The sequence below is a fragment of the Hyposmocoma kahamanoa genome, unplaced genomic scaffold (genome assembly GCF_003589595.1).
Source record: "Hyposmocoma kahamanoa isolate Upper Pololo Valley unplaced genomic scaffold, ASM358959v1 88, whole genome shotgun sequence".
Taxonomy (NCBI): Eukaryota; Metazoa; Arthropoda; class Insecta; order Lepidoptera; family Cosmopterigidae; genus Hyposmocoma; species Hyposmocoma kahamanoa.
In genome coordinates this window covers 18,129,796-18,152,519 of record NW_020654466.1, presented here as the reverse complement: position 1 = coordinate 18,152,519, position 22,724 = coordinate 18,129,796, and the positions used below count along the sequence as shown (strand labels likewise).

Genomic DNA, 22,724 nt, shown 5'->3' with positions numbered 1-22,724 from the left:
TTTTTCAAACAGACTTAAATGACACCGGTAGGGGGCTGTACTGTAATCTAAAAAAATCTGGTGTATGTTATAGGTATATACATCTTTAACTAAGATACGTCACTTAGTGGCGAGAGAGGTGATATTTAATGTACAGCCTGAGAACGAACTTATCTTGCATTATTGAATATCGCGACCAGACCTGCAATCGATTTCAAATATTTTGCAAACGTATATCTTGTGAAGGGACAGTGATTCAATCAAGTATTATAATAATAGATTTAAATATAATGTGTGTGTTGATTTTGCTCTCCACCGGAAAGCAGTTTCATACAATTTATGATATTCATTAATGATCTTATTAATTAACTCTATCTTGTTATTTTTCATGAATTCTATTCTACGATTTAGATTATGTGAATTAGGTTGTTGTTTTTTGTCAGTCGCAGAAATATAGCTTTAGAATGGCAGTGGAAAGGCAATATGTGTAATTAGCGCGCGACTGTACTTTTTTCTATTTTAAATTAGAACAAAATGTGCGTTTACGGAAATGTTGGGGTATTTACAAATTATTGTTATATACGTCAAAGTAAAAACTCAACGAGTTCTATAATATCGCTTTAGCCCATATGGTGAAAATTAAAACTTCCACTAATCCAAAATGCTTAGAAGTAATGCCGGTTTCACAGCTTGCTGTTGCAAGCTGTGAAACCGGTAGTTGTTACTACCTAGTCATGTGGTGGTATCCAGCAGACTTAGTCCCGGCACCCTCTAACGGGAAAGCTCGGTAAAGGATTTTTAGGCGACGAAAGGTGATATGGCATTATACTTGAAATTCCAATGAAAATGGTCATAGCTACAAAAACTAAGCTTAGGGATACCGAGCCAACCACCTCCAAAATGCCTTGGGGATGCTTCGGCAGTGTTCGGGATACATCGGTAAACTTCGGGACGCCGAGCGCGAGGGAGGTAGAGATCTGAAGAGGCCAGCCGCAAACAAGAGCCACAACGGTATGCTTCGACATGCCTAGGAATGCCGCGTCGTACCTAGGGATACCGTGGCGTAATTGCTGTCAATATGCGCTTGCATGTAGTGATGCCGAAGGACCCCTTTTTTTATTTTTGCGGGGGGAAATCTTTATAGATACCCCTGAGCCCAGGGAGACTCAGGGGTTGTGTGGGGACTCTCCCTCCAGACTGGAGGGCCTACCCCACTAAAACCCCCCCGGGTTTACCTCCCGCCGGTTGAGTCGGCGCCGTGGGGTCGGTGCACATTCACCACGACGCCGCCCGGCCGCCCTAGCTTGCGCCAGGGCTGCCGCGCCAACGGAGGGGTAGGTCAGTTGTCCTCCGACCCGCCACCAAGACGAGTGAGGCCGTGCAATGCAGGCTCCGGAGTCCCTATCCAGAGCCCGTTGGCCTCACTAGGGGATCAGGCGAGCAGCGAACTGCCTTCGCCTTCTCCCCGTACGTCTGCGCCGAAGCGGGTGCGCGTCTGCCGCGTCCTCGCATACCCGCAAAAGGAGTGCCGAAGGACCCCCTGCAGAGGCGTCCCTGAAACCCGTAAACATCCTATAAAATATTTTCCATTTTGAAGAATCCATTAGAACTCGTCGGTGTTTTGTACAAAGGGCGAAAGCGCCATTAAAAATAATAATCAGGTCAGATGTTTGTTTTTCACGACTGTTTTAAAATACTTACGTTCTGTTTAAAATTCCATTTTAAAACTCAATTAAAACCAAAATTGCATTTTAAAACAGGACGTAAGTAGTCGTTAAAACCAAAAACATGGTCGTATGTAAAATTTTTCGAAATGGCGCTTTCGCCCTGTCTACTAAAACCGGAAATAAAAAAAAATTTCGGACCTAAATCGTGTATGTATATGTTTTTTCAACAAACCAACGTTTCAGTTTAGGTCTGAAAAAATATTATTTTCAATGTGTAACAATTGCGAAAACCTAAAAACTCAAATTTATTACCACATCAAGTGAATTACCGTGCCTATTAGCTTTCACTTGCCATTTTAACTTAAGAGCCTAATTGATTAGCTGACGTATTTTTAAGGCCACGTATCCGAAAAATTAAACCCATTTTTCATGCATTTGGATCGAGTAGGTAGGTAGGTAGGATTTCATATATTGGCTTGAAAAACGACTGGCAGATCTTTGATCAGAGTCATCTTTAAGATTTATGTACGAAGACGAAAACCCAAACACAATATTTAATAATAAAAAAAAAAGAAACAATGTAAATCTACGTGACAAGGGCAGTCAGAGCGAAGCTTCCAGTGTCAGACGGCAGCGTCGTGCAGGAACCACGTTCTACTGCGTCGACTCCTCGTATCACATGTCCCAATAATTAGGTAATTGCAACTAAGCGGTTTGCGTGCGTTGTCAATGTATAAACTTTGTCCACTTGCTTGATTATCGAGTCCGATTAAAAACATCCACAATTGTACATACTGTGCTCATTATTATTATCTAGTCAGATGACAAACTGTGAGTTGAAATCGGTTCTTGTAAGTCTACGGTGACAAAACGATAACAAGTTTTATTAGTAGTAGGGCTCCTTGTGAGAAAATTTGTGTAAAATTTACAGGCACAAGGGACTTGTCAACTTGTCTCAGGGTGACGGGCGCAGTGGCAGTGCCCCTCGGATCTTTGCGATTTAAAACTCTGAGTGGCACTGCAACTGTCATGAATAGGCTTTTCGTTTACTATCAAGCGTGCGATGTGTTCATCCCGTCGGCGTCGCTTCATATCATTTAATTTTTTTTACGCAATTTCAAAGGATTCTTCATAGTAAAAGTTCTTTTGTTGTATGTACCAAACAAGTGCGTCAGCTAATGAATTAGGACCTTATATATTATACTTTGATAAATTAAAATAATTAGTAAATACCCTAGCAACGTTTAGAATAAGAGCTACCGTAAGCACGGTACGGCGATATTGTGTGGGGCTGATATTTAAAATTGTGTAATCGAGTCAGGTATGCACCATCGTATTCGAGCGTTATGGTTATTTAATTGTAGCAAGGGCGAAGGGTAGAAACTTAGAAAAGTAAGCTGATGTAGAAAGCACGTAGCAAATGTAATCCGACACTTTTCACGTTCAATAGTTCAATATTAATTTGAAATTGTAAACTTTTTAGATAAGTTGATGTGCTTTGTGGCGGTTTCGTTGTTTTGGAAATTTTAATGTGCGGCGTACCTTAGACATCACGAATTACACGTTTTTCAAATTGCTCCATATAATGTCGTATTGTTTATGTAACAATTGTCATTGAACAATTTCAATAATTCTTGCCATTACGTAGTTGTAATTTAAAATTGTTTGCACATTTTTACCTTTTTGCATTCTTTTGTATTCTTACAAGTTTTACATTCCATTGCTGGACGCAATATTTGAATGTATACTTTTGTATAGTTTATTATATTTTTTGTACTTATTTTAAATTAATATAGAGGTTTGAGGTTTTCACTTGCCATTTTGTTTTTATTAATTGCCGGCCGACGGCAAGCCAGGCTCTATATCAAAAGTTCAAACCTCTTTATTAAGTAGAGCAAAATGAATTGTATTTTTTTGTTATTTATTTGAATCTCAATTTAGTATATATGATTAGGTTATAAGAATTTTGGGATTTTTAAATATTCTTAACTGCTTGAACATGTTACTCATATTTGAAGAGATTTTTCTGTAAAAAAAAACTTGTATCAAAAGGTTGAAAAATCTGGGTGTCAAGTTATAAAGATAATTAACAGATGTACATTCGTGTATAGTTAGGACCAGTAATACAATTCGGGTTCAACACCAAGAAATGGGCACTCGCCCTTTAAGAATGCCTGCTCAATCGTCGGCAACATATTTAGGGTCGTCAAAACACCAGCTCATAACTCGTCGCGGGGTCACTGAATTCTCGTTTCAAAAATCTGTCAAAATGGCGGACAACCTCTACAGAAAAATCAGTTCAAGCAGTTGAAATATTTTAAGCATTATAATAATGTTAGAATCAAATAACTCGCAATATTTATTCGACAATGTCGCTACTAGTGGCGGTACATTGTCGGTTTTGTAACGTAATTTTACCTCTTGTATGTAGATTATTCATGATGAAATAAATAAACCAAAGATATATTGGTGTTTTATTACCATGCGTAATATTTTTCAAAGTGAAAAAACAAGTTGTAAAAATAGTGGTGTTTAAACGCTTAATTTATGAGAGACCTCACTGTTATGCGTTAATTTAAAATCTGCATATTACCGCGCAAGAAAATACAATTCGCACTTGACAAGTAACATAATATACTCTATAGTATCTCAAAATTGCGTTGTATTAATCATTTATCTCCAAAATTTTGCTACAGTTGTATGTCATTCGCATTCAATTTAATTTCAATATGACAGGACAACACCGTCGCTTTGAAATTAAATAGGAAATATTAATATAACTTAGCAATTTCGAGATAATAATATGTCATGTGCGATTTAGGACTGAGCGCTATTTTCCGAAAGCATTTCAAGAAACACTTTCTTTCAATGTAACGAAAAAACATTTTCATATAGGTTTCAGAAACGGTTACTACAGCAACGACATTTTAAAAAAACCAAACGGACTCACACTGCAAGTTATATATGTATGTAGTTATTTGTCAATGCCGTTACGTTCTGCAAACACGTTACGTTACTTGTGTGCGACTGGATAGAGAACAGTTCATTCGTTCGTTCCAATCAATGGTTCCAATCATTATTATAGTATTAACTTGGGTTATATTTTATAAAATAAAGTCCCGAAAATAGTTTTTTCGGGATCGTCCGAAACCGTTTCACTGTAAAATGGATCTTAAGCTAGATGCATTCAGTTGATATTTGTATGACAAATTAGACCGCCTACAGCACGGAAATGTTCAGGAACATTTCGTCAACCTATTCTATCTAGGCCTGGAAAAGTACGAAGGGAGGTTAGTTTTTTTTTGAAAAGCGTTTTTCTTGTAACTGTTTCTGGAAAGCGTTTGTTTTTAGAAAACAACCGTTTCGTTTCGTTTTTCGATCAAGACTTTATAACCCAGCTGTATGTGCGATTTGAGAATGTCACATTTTTTTTATTTATTGGTTTTGGCAATAAGGCCACAACCTAAACTAATTTCATAAATAAAAAGTTAAAAGAGACTGTAAAATATATTTTTCTCCAATTTTCAAGGTCAATGGTTTTCACCATTGACTTACAAATAAATGGACGACGGGTCTAATACAAAAACCACGAAAAAAATATCCCAAGTCAACCTATTTAAACGTAGTGACATGTCAAGGAATATGAAAAAGCTAAAACGTTGAATTTAAATTGTAATGTCATCGCAGTACTGTCTAATTTTGCTTGCTTCACTGTCAGTCGAACAAACGAAGACTAAAGCGTGAATGACGCTCTGTATACGATTTTAACGCCCTATAAGTTCGGACACTTTTTAGCGCGGACCCGACGTCCATATAATTGTAAGTCAATGGTTTTCACCCATTTATTTGGATAGCCAAAAATTTCTACCGTACAGCCTCTTAATATGTTAGTATATTTTCCTTGTTTTTATGGAAAGGCTGATAATAGTGTTGGGTAGGACATGAAATAAAAATGAGTTTGAGGGGTACCTCATTTGAAAGAATGAGGCGGTACAATGCCCTATTTCAAATGAGGTGAGGTAGTAGTAAGAATGTTTGCACCACGGAAGAAAGAAAAGAATGGAAATGGCATTAAGCAACATTTGTATCAAAACCGGTGTCGCTACACGCACACATTTGAAAACGTAATCTTACATTAGTACTAAGATAACATAATTTTGATAGGTTATAAATTATCCAACGAAAATAGACAATAATTACTAGTATTTATGTGGTTTGTGGTTTGCACCTACGGCAATTACTTAACAGACAGAATATTAAGCACATTTTCATAATTTGATGGTATCAATGAATTGGATAACTTAAGTGTTATGATGATATAGTATAAATAAATGCTAATTTTATAGAACTATGGTAGTATGATCATATGATGTAAAATCAGACAAAAAGCGGGCAGTGCAGAACCAATCATTGTTGCATTTGTTGAATTCGAAGCAGTGTAACATGTGTGGGGCTGTGACATGAGGTGAGGTGTGAGGTGGGACATTTTTATGACATGAGGTGTTGTGACAAACCAACCAAGCGAGTGGTACAAACGAGTTGCCTCGTGTATGAGTAATTCAACACTTAGCTGATAAGCGCCTGTTCTTATAATTAATTTCGTAGGGGAGGCTTATGTCCAGTAGTGGATGGGTGTAAGCTGATGATGATGATGTTGAGTCGATGATAAGTAATTATTTAGGACATGGTAAGCGTCTTATGTTTTTCAAAAGCTCTTCGTTCATCTTCGAGTACGATTGTCAGTGCATTGTTGAATGCTTAGGTTGTTTTCGTTTTTTACCAAAATTATTATTTAAATGGCTTGTGCACCTTTAAAAGTTAGTAAAGAACCCAAAGCGTTTTTGAAATAGTGGTGTACATCTTCAGGGGAGACCTCGCCATTTTATGCGTTCATTTAATATGCCAATTCCCGCGCAAGAAAGAATACAATGTGTTTGTCACTATTGGTTTCATTCTTGTTTGTCAGAAAGAAAAATGGCGGGCTTCTGTAGATAGTTTTTTCACAAATTAATTTTTAGTTTAAATATTATTACGTTTTGAGTTTCTTAATTGTTTGTTGCTTGTTTAAGCTAATGGCTCTATAGCCAATTCTTAACAAATAAATAAATAATAATAATTTGTCACTATTACATTGTTCAATGCTCAGGTTGTTTTTCTTTTTTACCAAAATTATTTTTATATAGCTTGTGTTTACTACCGTCCTTCGAGCACCAATTATTCTTTTACGTATTTGAAAGTGCACGGTCGTCCGCTAACGAATAAGGCACGACCTCGGCGTTTTCCGCTAGATAGAAAACATTTGCATAAGGCAAGTAGGTATTAAAGAATAGATAGTCGTTATTTCCATACCCCTTATGGTGATCCATGGTTTGTTCCTGTATTGTAGAGTTTGGTCAATCGACCTTCCGCGTTATCCGCGAACATAAGATGATTAATTGAAAAATTAAAAATAATACATATTCGTGTTTATAAATTGTTGTTTATTTATTTATTAAGCATTGGCTATAGAACCATTAGCGTAAAAAGGTTGTAAATAATTACATAAGAACCCCAAGATGTAATGACACACTATAGTAAAAATTAATTCGAGCAAAAACTTAACTGTAACTACAAAAACCTGCCATTTTTTTTAAACGCGCTTGTTTACTTTTAATTTTTTTAAACAATTATCTTTTTCTGAGCTTTATTTTCACTCTTTCAGCCACTAATCGCAAATAATGTAGGTAGCATGTCGTATTCTAGAACTCCACTCAATGCTCAAGTCAGGATTTGAGTATGGTTTAAAGCACTCGAAATCATACTCAAGTCCCTGCCATTAGGGTCGTATTTCCAGTGCTTGTGTTTCCAGTGCAATCCTGACTTGAGCATTGAGTAGAGTTCTAGAATACGACCCTAAGTCTTTTTTACGCATTCTCGTTGCGGTGATAATGAAATCAAATTCAATGACAAATGAAAAAAATAACTTAACTATCTAATAAAATCAACTTCAAACGAAATCATCAAATCAAATAATTACTAAATAAATCATTAATGAATTTCCGTATTTTATTTAGAATTTCTGAAGTTGATTTTGTAATCGTAATTTATTTTCTTTTTAAATAATGTAATATCGTCGGGGATAGTGCAAACCCGCGTATGTAACATCGGTAAAAGGTAACGTATCTGCGCTAAACCCAATTTTACAGAGAGAGATTATCGTTATTACTTTGTTATGTCAATGGCTACGATTTTCATTTTTACACAGTAAGCATTAATTTATGTTGTCTACGGACTGATAATAACAGATTCCGGTAAATCACGCTAATTTAGTTGCCACGACATATACGCAGATTTGATTTGGCCACTAAATTACCTAAATGGAAACACGTAATCCAATGCTAGTTACGCGTAATAGCACTATCCCCGACGATATGCTAATATAACATATTAAATGCGTTATGATTAAAGTACATCGTTAAATTACGCTCTAATATACAGAGACAGAGTCGTACTTGATGCTCTGAACGATTTGCGGAAGCCGGCAATGCTTGCGTATCTGACCGATGCAAATGACCAGTGACGCTCACGTCCTGTTTATAAAAGAACGCATTGTACATTATAGAAATGTTTCTTCTTTCTTTATTGTTTTGTATCAAACTGTGTATTACTTTCAATAACAATTGAAAGTTGCTGTAAGCCTTCCAAAAATCTCACCAATGTCATTTAATATCTCGATAAGGCATCGATCGATACCCGTAATATTACTCATCATAACACCGCGGCCTTGCGTGCTTTCGCCTTCTGCGTCTGCGCATGACTCATGAGGACGCTTATTTAAATTGTTTTTGACTGCCAGAGATGCATTGGATGGCTGCAAATGTTAATGCAAGTGAAATTCCTTTTTAGTATTCAAACTTAATTTTACTTGACATTGTAACGCATACCTATCAACCTCCTCGGAATCTCTCTTTGGGAAGCGTTTGCCTCCTATGTAGGAGGTTTTGAGTTCGGTTCCCGACGGGGAGCCTGTACCTGTCTTCGAACCACGAGTAGATGATTTTAATTGTCACTTGAAGGGCGAAAATTAAAATGATGGAATGTTACTACCAAAACAACTAATTAAATTGAGCTGTAAATTTTAACAACATTTGAATACTTTTTCATTCAAGATAGCCCAGGCTCTATTCGCATAAATGCCCATGACATTTTTAAAAACGTTAACCACCGGTAAATGTCGGTAATATTTCGAACGAACAAGTCGTGCGCATGGTGGTAAGCGCCACACTTATCCATAACAGTTGCAGTGCCATTCAGAGCTTTAAATCGCAATGCTGCCACTGCCACTGCGCCCGTCACCCTGAGACATAAGTTGACATAGTCTCAGGTGCCTGTAATTTCACCAGCACCCCTACCCTTCCAAACCGGAACGCTGTAATGCTCATATTACTTTTGGCGGCAGGAATAGATAAGGTGGCAGTACTTCCTTGGACGAACTCTTTCACAAGGAGTTAGGAGAGCAAAAATAGCCCCTCATTTGTGAGTGTACAGTAGCCACTTTTACCAGCCAGTTACACCTTAGTCGAATCCAATGACGACAAAAAAACAAATAGAATGTGAAAAAAACAGGATATTATCGGCGTAAAAAATAACTTTAGAGATATGAATGTATTTTTAAATATTAAAGTGAATAAATACAAGAAAAGACCCTCCACATTTTATACAGAGGGAGGGTGGTGTATTGGTGGTATATGGTGTATGGTACTGTACTGTATGTTAAATGGCCCCGCTCTGTTCTGTTTGCGTATTTTTTTTTAAATTATTTATAATATAGTCTCTACAGTTAAAAAGACAAGCGTTTCATTGACCAACAACGTTACATACAGTGGTGGAGGCTTTACAAGGTGCTCTACTGCAACTAGAATGGAAACTTTTACCGCTTATGATGATAGATACAAACCTTGTAAGCATTTACTAATATTTCGATATATCCAGTGCTGCTTGCACCAAACTTTCATATTATCGATTAATCATGACTTTCTGGTATGATTCTGTAATATGACTATTAGAACCGTTTCAAAATCATTTTTCTCTTGACTCTACTTACAATACTTTATTACAGCTTAGATATCCTTTTTGTAGACCACTCGTGTGTTCAAGATGTCTATTAAGTAGATAGTATGTTAAACGGGCTCCAAATGTGGAGATTATTTTATTACATTTATTTTATTATAGTATCCTTAACGCCACATAAATAAGAGAATTGTTTCACTATAGATAATCTTTGATTATATAAAGACAATGTGGAAAAACAAAAATACCGGGAAAAACGAGACTTCTGAGATCGTTTTTGACTAGGCATTTAGGCAGTCAAAATATGATGTTTTAATCACCTTTTTTATAAACTCAAATATTCAAAAAAATAAAATCGAGAACTATTTATGAAAGTCTTTATTTAATTATTGCATCGTACTCATAAGAAACAAAGAGCATTTAATAAAATTTAAAGAGAGAGGACATGAATGGATGTTCGATTCGACGTAAATAGTCGAAGGTAAAACGCGGCCTTATCACTGCAACGTTGTTAAGTAACGGCGTTACTTATTTATTCACAAATTACAGCATACAGCACTTACATATACATACAATATAACACAATTACATAATAAATAATACAACCGGTACATTGTTGTCATGGCCTGGCAATAATATTTTGAAGGTCAAAAATTTGACATCTCATTTAATTAAAGAAGTATAAAGTAAGTGTAAACTTATAGGACACGACGATGTTGTTACATTACGATTTTGTGTTGCTGAGCTTTGAAGAAATGTAAAGGCTTTTACAGTTACTACTCTCTGTTACACCTTCCTCTTCGCTAACGTAACAGAGCTCCAAGGACATGCAAACTATATGATACAAATTTTCACATTTCCAACAAACAATTTAGACAAATTGTTGTCGATTGTCTACGGATAAAGAAACTACAAAGATCTTTGTTGAAAAAAAATGTAATACTTACTTGTAAATATTTCATACAAAAATTTGTGAAAGCACTATCATACGCGTACTTGTTTGGGTTGCTTGGGTTTCGTACATGCGTTATGTTCAGAGGTTATTGGTATCATGTTCCAAAAATTATTTCAAAATTATATTTATTCAACTTTTCAGGGCAACTGTTATACTGGTAATAAATAGCCCTAACAATTGTCAACAATTGCAGTTACATTTAGAATCTTAAAAAAAAATTAAAGGTGCTCGCCTTCTTACGCTTCGACTTATATATTTTACTTCGACTTATACTTCTGCGCCAGTGTGAGTTGAGCCTTACAGTCATCGTTTTTTTTTTTTGTATATAACATTGACTTACAATTATATGGACGTCGGGTCCGCGCTAAAAAGTGTCCGCACTTGTAAGGCGCTAAAATCGTATACAGAGCGCGACACTCCGCTTTAGTCTTCATTTGTTCTACTGACAGCGCGATACTACGATGACATTACAATTTAAATTTCGAATAGGTTGACTTGGGACATATTTTTCGTGGTTTTTGTATTAGACCCGTCGTCCATTTATTTGTAAGTCAATGGTATATAAGATTAAATTGGTCATCGTCCAATACTCAAAGAACAATGCGGATTTTAAATGGTACCTATACCTATAGTGGAAGTCGATTTTCCGAAACGTAAAAACAAGCTCTCGATTGAGAAACTGTTTCCAATTACACCTAAGTAACTAAAAATCATTTTTATTTAATCTGCTTATAGTTCTGCATATTTCACCATCTTTATTCGTCAAAGGTTCGCTCATGAACATAGGTCTTTGCCTCCAACCTTTAAAACTAACGGCTGTCTGGATCCGAAAGGTTGGTACTACCTACGTCTTCCATTACTTCGACGTCACCACTGGAGAACTTTTCTTCCATCTTCCCTACTTGTTAATTATAATTATGAACTGTCTCTAAGACTTCTCTTTTTTTTTATAACACTAAGTGATAGAACGAACAAACCATGCGCCTGGTAGTAAGCGACACGGCTATCCATAACAGTTGCGACGCCACACAGTGGGCCCAAGTGGATAATCCTTGGACATAGGAATAACTTGTGGAGTATCGAGGATTTTTTTTTTATATGATAGATAATAACGTTCCTAACAATTCTATTTTATTAATTTTATTCTTGTATAATTTCTTGAAAAGTTGATAGTTTCGGAGAAAAAAGTTTGTAGTTTTTTGTTTCGAGAAATAAACATTTTATTTTTTATATCGAAATGTAGGAAAATGTAATGTGTGTGATTTATTTACAATATAGGTCCATCATTCTCTATCAACAAAAAAATAATCCATCTGCAAATACTTGCGGCTTTACCAGAAAATAGGTGTCAAAATTTAAGATTTGTTATTTATTTTTTAACACAATATACTAGTTTCTACTTAACTTTCATGTTATTGTTATAGCGCTCTCTAAATTACACTAAAAGCTCATATATTTCGTTAATAAAGTATATAAAAGAGTTAGCAATTTTGCCGCACCTTTACTTACAAAACCGCAAGTATATGCAGACGTATTATTTTGTTCTACATAGAAAATGATTGGAACTATACTGTAAGTAACCCACGCACATTACATTTTCGTATATTTTGAGATAAAAAATAAAATGTATATTTCTCCATACAAAAAAAAATTTTTTTGCTGCTACTAAATCTTCATTATTTCTCTAACGTACCCAACTTAAAAGTGTACAAAATAATGTTTATTTTATTTTATTTGTTTATTTACCATGTTATTGAATAATAATAAAAATTGACAACCCTACGTCATGTTACGCATTGTTCCGCTTCACCTACTTCCTCTGACTTGATAGCGCGCCTCCTCGCCTTCGTCCCGCATCGTCAGTTTGAATACCGAACACGAGAGAGGTGCACGCCGCGTTCACTTTTTAAACTTAAAAAAATAAACTCGAAATTCAAAAAAGTAATGTGAGAACGTGATTGGTGGAAAATGTCTACGTTACTGAAGAACGTTACTAATTGTATCTGGCATGCTTTTGATTCGCTACAAAATAATGATGTGGTTCATAAATCAAAATTGAAGGTAAGTTCTTCCACATACCTAGTAAGTAGTAGTTTCGGTAAGTAAGTAGGTACTTCTTTCTTATAACTTTGCGTCGTACTTACTATTAAACTTAATTAAGTTCACGAAGCCCGTTACAAAAGTAAGGCAAACAAAACATAAAAAGTTAAAGATTCTATACAGAGCCTAGTCTAGCGTTCTAATTAATTATCCCACAAACTATTGTCTTTAAATAACGCTTATACACATAATATTGTGTATCTGTGACTTACAGCCTATAGTATAGGTACTATAATGTTTACTATTTGCTGATAGTCTTTTTGGTATTTACAGTAATAGTGATTCGTATTAATCATTGTCTAAACGTTCCAATTTATCAAGAGACTAGATTGCTTATCGCAGAAAGGAAACTATTATTTGCACATAAGATATTTGGAATTGTGATATTGTTGTTTTAACCCGAGTGTAAATTCTGCTTTTCTTAATTTTTACTACAAAGACACTAAACAAAAGAATTTTTATAATAGTTTATATCAAACATTTCAAATGTTATAATTATTTATGAAAATAACATTGTACTATAGGAAGTCTCGAGGTCAAGGCATGGGTACAATGAATTTTAGGAACAAATAGACAGTAAGTGTTTTGGGTAGTACCTCGAATTCATTTCGTTATTCTGGGACACAATAAAATCTAAATATAATAATAATATCGAATTCTTAGGCTTTCGCGCTTTTTACACGTAGGAAATGAAAAAATTTTTTCGGGTCTAAATCACTTACGTTTGTTTTTTTTACAAATAAATCAACATTTCGGGCCCTATAAATGCCCCATGGTCTTGACTGACCGAAATTTTCTAAAAACAAAATAATATTAAGACTGGCCAAATGACCACAGCAAACAATAAGTAAATAGATTATATGAACTACATTATGAGCTGTAAACAACAAATAATTCAAACCGCATTTGCATAGATTTTTCCCTATTTTGGTTTCCTATTTATAATTGATCATTTTATATTAATGAATTATTAATTGTCATAATTCGCTAGCATAACGATGTATCCGTTCAGAATAGAACACTCCCTTTCATAATTTCTCTAATTGAACTCTCCATAGCGACCGGGTAATCGTGTTAATTGCTGCCAATTGCCTTCATACTTCTTGATTCTTTTACCACCGGGTACGGCATGTGATAAATAGTAGATTGTACAACAAGTGCATAAAACGCGTCATGGAACGGAGACAAGTACATCCTATATATAGGATACTTAAGTCGAGGGTAAAATGGGTTTTATGAACGAGTTATACACTCTGCTTTTCACTTCGATTGCGAGGAAATTAAACAGCAATATTACAAATAAACGATTATTTAATTAAAATTGAATGTAAAATTACAACAATTAGAATTATGTCATTATAATACAACCATTACCACTTTAGAAATGAAAATACTTTTGAAAGTCGTTAATTTTTTTTAAATATCCCAAATTACATTTATATATTTTTTTTAAATTTTTGTAAGGATTTTCTTGGTGTTTGAAATAAATTGAGTATTTTAATTTTGTGAAATATGAATAAATGAACAACACTGAACAATTACTTTGATAAACTAATCCAAATTATTTTATATCGTATTATATCACGATGAATTTTATGAACGGTAAGAACGGTGGTTCCTGCACGGCAACAGACACTGGTTCGAGTCCAATCAGATCGAAGGAGTATTTCTTTCTGTTTCGATCTTTACGTCAATCATAGCTTTTTTTTAAATCATAAGGCTGAATGTGTTCCGGTTCCTTTTAATTTTGTTCGAATTATGAAAAAACCTTACACCCTATGCGTCAGTTAAGGTTATTACAAAAGCTCACAAGTTCATAAAATTATTATGAAACATTGTTATTCGTCATTTTCTTTTGTAATACACACAAATCGAGACCCTCAGCTGCCAGCGGCTATATATCGTTCACAAAAAATAAAGAAATAAATATGAGACTTGACAATTTACTAGCCAAAGGTCCTTCGAGCCGGATATGGACTGGGTCATGTTTGTGCAGTGCAATGAAGCGATAGTATTGGCTCGCGAAAATAATAAGGTCACAGCTCAGTGGTTATACCGCAAATTTATACACCATGTAACAGATGTAAGGCACAAGTTTGAAATACTTAGATAGTTTATGTATTTTGTGGATCGCGTGCATGTTATTTTAATTTGGTAACAACGCGTTAAATTTGTGCATTCAGAACTTTAAAAAAAATTAAAATTTAAAAAACCCCTGATATAATATACTCCAAAAAGTTATTTTAGTAGCAGTACCTAGAGCTCCTTGTGAAAGAGTTCGTCCAGGGAAGTGCCACCTTACCTAATTCTATCGCCAAGCGGTAATTTGAACATTACTGCGTTCCGGTTTGGAAGGGTAAGGGTGCTCGTGGAATTACAGACACAGGACTTGTCAGCTTATGGCTCAGGTTGACGGACGCAGTGGCAGTGCCCCTGAGATCTTTGCGAATTATAGCTCTAAGTGGCATTGCAATTGTTATCGACAGGCGTGTCGCTTACCACCAGGAGCACGACTTATTTACCCAGTCACTTGCTATATATAAACAAATTCATTTTGCAAATGTGCGAAAGGTGCGGTATTAAGCAATAAACCTGTCTATGATCTGATCATTAAATTACTTGAGAAAATCGTGGAAATACTTCACTCATTGAACTGTAACAACTTCAATTTAGACACTGACCTCGTAATGTTGCAAAATGTTAAAGGGCCTAATTTTTTTATTAAACGCTTCAAGCCTACCACATGAGGAGAAAGACACCCCAATGGCATTGATAAAAAAATATAATAATAAAAATAAGGATAGGTAATTTATTTCAGACAATTTATACTCCAGTTTAAGTAAGTTAATAATAAATGTCTTACTTATAAAAGATTAACTTGTCTTATTTTATTATAAGTGCTATAAATAAAAAATAAAAATAATATAAAAATTGATACTCTGACTTCCGGCTCAGTCTTGCAGTGTTGTGAGATCTATTTAACTTTTGACAGTGTTGCCATTTTAGGCCCTGTTTCTGCTTATTACGCGATAGTAGAATTCTGGAATACGACCCTAAGAGCCGTATTCTAGAACTTTACTCAATACTCAGATCAGAACTTGAGTATTGCAGTGAGCACTGAAAATCATACTCAAGTCCTTGCCATTAGGGTCGTATTTCCAGTGCTTGTGTTGCCAGTGCAATCCTGACTTAAGCATTGAATAGAGTTCTAGCATACGACCCTTAGAGTCTTAACGCACGACCTGTGCACCAGGCGACAAATTGCCTAAGTATGCGCAAGCCTAGTTTCTCACAGCGACTTGACCCTTTGCACTTACGCAATAAAAACTAATTTCGCTAATTACCGGCCACCGAAAAATTCCACAATTGCCTTCGCACTTTCACAACGGAAATTCGAGGTTTATTATTCCCAGCCGCTCGTAAATTTTGAGCGTAAAATTGCACGTTTTTTATACGAATACTTTCTCCATGATTAAAGGGTCTCGTTCTTATGATTACATGTGGCTTATATATCACGAACGCCAGGCCGCACACTAAAGTATGCAAAATGTCAAATGTTCATGATGCAAATAAAAGATTTTATCAATTTACAATGGCATATTTTGACAGGCTGTATATTATGTAACTATAGCCCATCCTACGTACAAGACAAATCACTTTAATTATGAAATCGCTTATCATCTTACCGCTGCCGTGCATGTAAATTTTTGAAGTGTCAAAATTTGTAAAGTACAATAGTAGGAAATGAAACTATTTTTCCGGATTTAAATCGCGTATATTTGTTTTTTCAAACAAACCGAGACGCGACGTTTCGGGCCCTTTACAGGTCCCATGGTCACGGTTGACTGAGGTGGTACAGTCTTCAACCAGTTATGTCTAATATTGATGCAAACCACCCTATTTTTTCACTATAGTTACATTAGTTATTAATTAGTTTCATTTCCTATGTGTAACAATCGCGAAAACCTAAGCACTCGATAACTACAACAGTACCTAAGCTCTTTAAAAAGAGTCGGAATATTCATAATATAAATGTAAGAAACCTAGACAAGTTAGTGTATAATAGTACTAGCAAATTAAGTTATTACCAGAAACAATGCGGGGCTAATGTGTGAAAAGATATAACGCCTTACCGTCAGACATAAAATCGATAAATTATAATCTTAAGTTCAAACGTAAGCTAATGTCATGGCTAAGAGATAAAAATTTCTACTCCACTTAAGACTTATTTTTATAAAAACTTCAACAAATCTGACTTACTACAATTAGTTAATTTAAGTATATGTTTTGACCACGAAAGTAATTTAGTAGTAAGTTGAAGTAATTTAGGTCTGTGGTTTTGACCAAAGACAAAGAAAACTTTGTTTATTAATTAACATTTAATTAATATTTAATTAAAATCTATTTGACCAAAAAGGAAAAAATAATCACCTACAATTTTTTTTTATATCTTCATGACATCCCGATAACTTAGTATTATAATCTGCCTCCGTGGCCGAACGGTCACCATGCCGGACTGCCACGCAGAAGTCCCAGGTTCGATTCCCGGGCCGGGAGAAATGTTTGTATGGCTTACATTTATTTCTCTCGTGAGTTTGGGTGTAATTTGTGGTTGTCTATGTGTGTGTCCATGGCACCCGCGACACAGGGTTTCCCTAGTGCGGGGCTATGTTGAGTGTGTCTGCGTTATTATAATAAAAGTTATTAACTCTGCACTACTATTAGAATTGCTTTAAAATTGCTAAATTATATAATATAGATGTGTACCATCTTTTGTAAACCATACCTATGGCAAATAAAATTTCATTTAATTTCCTTGGGATTAATTTTTCACACTAGTAACCCTACGAAAATCATGCACTTATTAGGTTTGTCGTTGATCCCTCGATCTATTTCCAAGATATTTGTGTGTATACGATTTGCAGGAAAACAAAAATGATAACTTACAGTAGTTCTAATTGCATGAAAAATAAAGTTGAAACAGATGCACGTAACCGCTTCGAAAACTCATCACGATCCGATAGTTCGAATGGTTTTTTTTAAATGTTACCACTGAAAGTTGTTTAAAAGCAAAAGCGGATAAGTCGGGATTTTGCCCCATTCAGTAAAGTCCAATAACATCGACATCATTTTCAGGGTCGAAAGAGTAACTCTACAATCGCCTGATGACTACTACTAGCTACGCGCCTGTCCATAACAGTTGCAGTGCCACTGAGAGCTTTAAATCGCAAAGACCTGAGGGGCACTGCCACTGCACCTGTCACCCAGAGATATAAATTAACAAATCCCATGTGCCTGTAATTTCACCAGCACCCTTACCTTTCACAACCGGAACGCATTTATATTCACATTACTGCTTGGCGGCAGAAACAGATAAGAGCTCTGCTGCTGCTAAAAACCTGTTCTAGACGGCGCCGGCGCTGTAATAGGCATACAAAAAGTACTCCACAGCAAACGCTTTTTCCAACCAGAGGATGTAAAAGCTATTGAAAGCAAGGGAATCCTTTAGTTATTTAACATTTTTTATAATGCCAAGTGGCGGGATGAACAAGTCGTGCGCCTGGTGGAAAGCGACGCGCCTGTCCATAACTGTTGCAATGCCATTCAGAGCTTTAAATTGCAAAGATCTTATGGGCACTGCCACTGTCGCCCGTCACCCTGAGGCATTAACAAGTGCCATGTGCCTGTAATTTCACCAGCACCCTTAACCCTTCTAAACCGGAACGCAGTAATTCTCACATTACTACTTGGCGGCAGAAATAGGCAAGGTAGCTGTACTTCCCTGAACAAACTCTCACAAGTTGATCTACTGCTGTTGAAAACCTATTCCAGACCTCTGTAAGTCTTGGCTCCGTGGTATAATTAGTCGTGATCATAGGAAAATCACTATAACTATAATAACAAATGCAGAAAGCTGGACACGGGACATATCGTTCACCGGCTCTTTAACTTGATCTCCTATGCCCGGCCGAACGTTGCCTCTAATCTTTTAAGTCATGGGAGAGGTTGCAGTCTGAAATAGATGTAAGTATAAATAGGTATAAACAAAACTATGAAGAAATCAAATTAAAAGCTGGTTATAGCTAGTGATTGTAAGTATTCATGATAAATAACAAATTTACTATAAAATCTATTTAAATGAGCCAAGAAATTATTGACTGGCTCGTAGAAAATGATGCGAGAAAAGTCCCATGCTCAACGGGTTGACAATGATTATTGAAAAAGTATTTTCGATCCGATATTTGGTTGGTGTCATTGAAATATTTAAAAAAAAATTTTAAGCACCCTGAACATTCATCAAGAATATTGGTAAGTTAAGGCAAAGAAACATACAATATATAATAATTTATTTTATCTGGGTTAATAAATTATTCATTACATATTATAAGTAATGTTAAAAAAACTTGTTATAATTATTATCACAAAGATCGAAACTAAGAAAAATTCATACGATCCGGCTAGATTCGAACCAGCACCCTTAGGCAATCCATGCTAGATGCTCTGCCAATTAAGCCACGGAACGAACTAGTAGACCTTACGAATCTTTCTATGTTAATAATGCAGATCTTTATTTTTAACGATTTATTTTTGTTATAATAAGTTTATTTGTTATAATAATTATAAGAAACTAATGGAATAATATCACAAAAAATAATTGAATGTCATGGTGGTAAAGCATCGTAAGAACTCAAAAATCACAAAGAAAAATTTATTAAAACAAATTATGCGCAACTGTGCATTTACGTAAATATACGTATAATAACTTCCGCCATTCCACCATATTTTTGTCTTGTTGTCGTCAGTACTATAAATTGCTTTAAAAAGACAACATTAAAATTTAAACTGCTTTTTTTCTCAAATAACTTACAAATAAGGCCAATTATACGATGTATGATTTTATAAAAGAAGGTAAATAAATAAACGTCGTAAAAAAACGCAAAAGCGTGTTTCTTTGCTGCGGTTAGGTACCCTTTATTATTATAAACACCAATACGGGACATAAGTAAAAAACATTAACCTACCGGATTTCAGCTTGTTTTTGTAGGCACTGGTGACAAACAAGAAGTACATATACAAATTAACAAACCCTCTCTCATTTTTTTCAGACATTTTTTTCATTTATTTTCCAAAAGAAAATTATTTACATTGGTTCTTAAATCTAACCTACCTACTGCAATCCCTTTAACGGGTTTATATGTAGGTGGCTACAGTCATTGCACAGCATAATGCGCTTTCTTTTATAAAAATAAAAATATGTTAAACTAAAAGAAATAGTATTAAACAACAGAAATTGTAACTATTACCACTAATAATAATATTTGAAATTTTTATTGCATTAACTGATATTTCTTCTAACTACAATATTAATACTTGTTTAAATTTTTTTATCAAACAGTACTAGCAGTATTGTTTGATGAAAAATGCCTTCAACCTGTATATTAGGTTGGTGAACATTATGTACAGAATCTACGTAATCAGTTATACATTTGGTAGCTATTATGAGTACCAATATTAGAACATGTTCCAAGACATAAAAGTACCCTGACATCATCAGATAGGATATATCTATGGATAGGATAGACATCGGATAACTAGGTAGGTTTCCTACTGCCTTATGCCTTTATAATATTATTCTTCCGCCGTTAGTTTAAAGGGCGTAAGTGAAAATTTATTAAAAAAATGTTATATATACTGCCGTGATCAATAAAAAAAGATCTGTCACTATTTTCATTTTTTAGATGGATAAGGTATATAGTTACCGCAAAAATATATATATTTTTTAAATATTAATAACGCGCACACACTCATAGAGAAACGCACTAAAGAAACCCTGTATGGCGGGTGCCATGGAAACACACATAGACAACCACAAACTCACGAGAGGAAATAATGTAGGCCATACAAATATTTCTATTTCATTAGCATGGTAAACGTTCGGCCTCGGAGACAATTATTTTCTCGGTTTTGAGTTTTTGTCACAGGGCGCTTGTTCGACTACGAGCTGCAGTACTATTCAAAGTATGTTTTTTTTATGATTCTCAAGTGACGGGACGAACAAATCGTGCACCTGGTGTTAAGTGATACGCCTGTCCATAGCAGTGCAGTGCCACTCAGAGTTCTAAATCGCAAAGATCTGAGCAGCACCGCCCTGCGCCTGTCACCCTCAGACATGAGTTGACAAGTTTCATGTGTTTGTAAACAGTAGCGCTCTTATCCATCAAAACTGGAACGCAGTAATGCTCACAGTACTGTGCAGCAGAAATAGGTGGCAGCAGTACTTCCCTGGACGTACTCTTTCACAAGACATTTGGACAATATTAGACAATATCATATACGTTGCTCTTATCCAAAAGTACTTGTGTTATAGAAATTGGAAACAACGACAAACACCCAAACCCGATAAAATATAGAAAAGTTTTCTACATTGTCCTGGCCGAGATCGAACCTGGGACGACGATGGCGACACCATGAAAACCGGTGTGCAAGCCACTCGACCACGAAGGTCATTAAAACGTCAAATGCAGCTCTACTTCTACTAAACATAATATTGTTAAAGTTACATAGGAAAAATATTTGCTGCTGTTTTACCTACATAATGCTCATGTTATGTTTGCACCATGCAAACTAAATAGAAAACTGGAAATCAAAACTATGGCTCGTTACAATGTTAGCTGGCCGTTTCTTATTTACATTGTCCCGAGACGAAGGTCACCCTATGGTTAGTATTTCTTATGTACGCCAATAGGTGTCTTTTTCGTGAAATGCGCTAAAGGCAGAGGAAAACCAAAAGAAAAGATGGATGGACTGCATAGCTATACTATGTATATTAAAATTAAACATCAATGTATTCAAAATTTTACGACCTCTGTGGCCTGGTAGTTAGTATTGTGGGCGCAGGATGAGGAAGAGCCAATGTAATTTTTGATGAGCAGGGGTGCTGGTGAAATTACATGTATTTGGGACTTATCAACTTATGCCTCACAGCGACGGTGCAGTGACGATGAAATGCAATGAAGACTTATTCATCCCGCCATTTGGTATTAAAAATAATGACCCGAGCAACAGCTTAAAATGTGAAGTGTTAAAATAATAATAATATAATAATAAAATTGTTTATTCAGTAACATAATGTACAGAGAAAACTAAAGACTACTTATGCGATTTAATGTAAAAATAACACATGTACCTGAACTAGGAAATTCCTGTATTTCAGGTAAAAAGTACTACTAATTATAAACGTGGATACTATTAATATTATAAATACTTTTTAGTAATCTTATGAAATAAAATTAAACAATTAAACAATAAATTGCCAATCAAAAAAAATGTACACTTAAACAAGACAACATTTATTTTACGATAATAAATAAATTCTCTGTATCCTCTGTATCCTGTATTATAAATGAAAATACCTTGTCCTGAATAATGGATGTAATGCCAGTCAGGAGAAAGACGAGGTGTTAACTTGAATAAGTACGTAAGAACATCTTAATCACTTATTTAAACAAAATTTTCGCTTAGTACCTCAACTGTGAACTTACGTAAACACAGACAAACTTCCGCAATACTCGATTGTACTGTCGCCAGCGCTATAAATTGCCTTAAAAAGACAACGCATAATTTTAAAACGCATTTTTTCGCAAATATCGCGCAAATAAGGCCAACCATATGCGTAGTGATATAAATTACAATTTAAATGTCGTAAATGCGAGTCTCGTCGCTCAGTTTATGGTGATACTACATTATCGGATCAATGTCATTAAATAGAATACCTACTAATGGTAATTGACATTCTTTTTTTAAATTATATTTTCACACATTGCGAAATCGGTCTGTCTGGGTTACAAATACTAAAATCCAGAGGCGAATTCATTGACTTACAAATAAATGGACGACGGGTCTAATACAAAAACCACGAAAAAAATGTCCCAAGTCAACCTATTCGAAATTTAAATTGTAATGTCATCGCAGTA

At 35.2% G+C, this 22,724-nt stretch overlaps 1 protein-coding gene across 1 annotated transcript in view; it reads left to right on the top strand.

Annotated features, from left to right (window-relative positions):
* Positions 1–12,603: 12,603 nt before the first annotated feature.
* LOC113235721 (differentially expressed in FDCP 6-like) overlaps positions 12,604–22,724 on the top strand; it is a 41,057-nt gene continuing 30,936 nt past the window's right edge. The window contains exon 1 of the mRNA XM_026471590.1: positions 12,604–12,711. Within this exon, the coding sequence (XP_026327375.1) occupies positions 12,619–12,711 (93 nt within the window). The 5' untranslated portion in view covers positions 12,604–12,618. The remainder of the gene's footprint in view (positions 12,712–22,724) is intronic.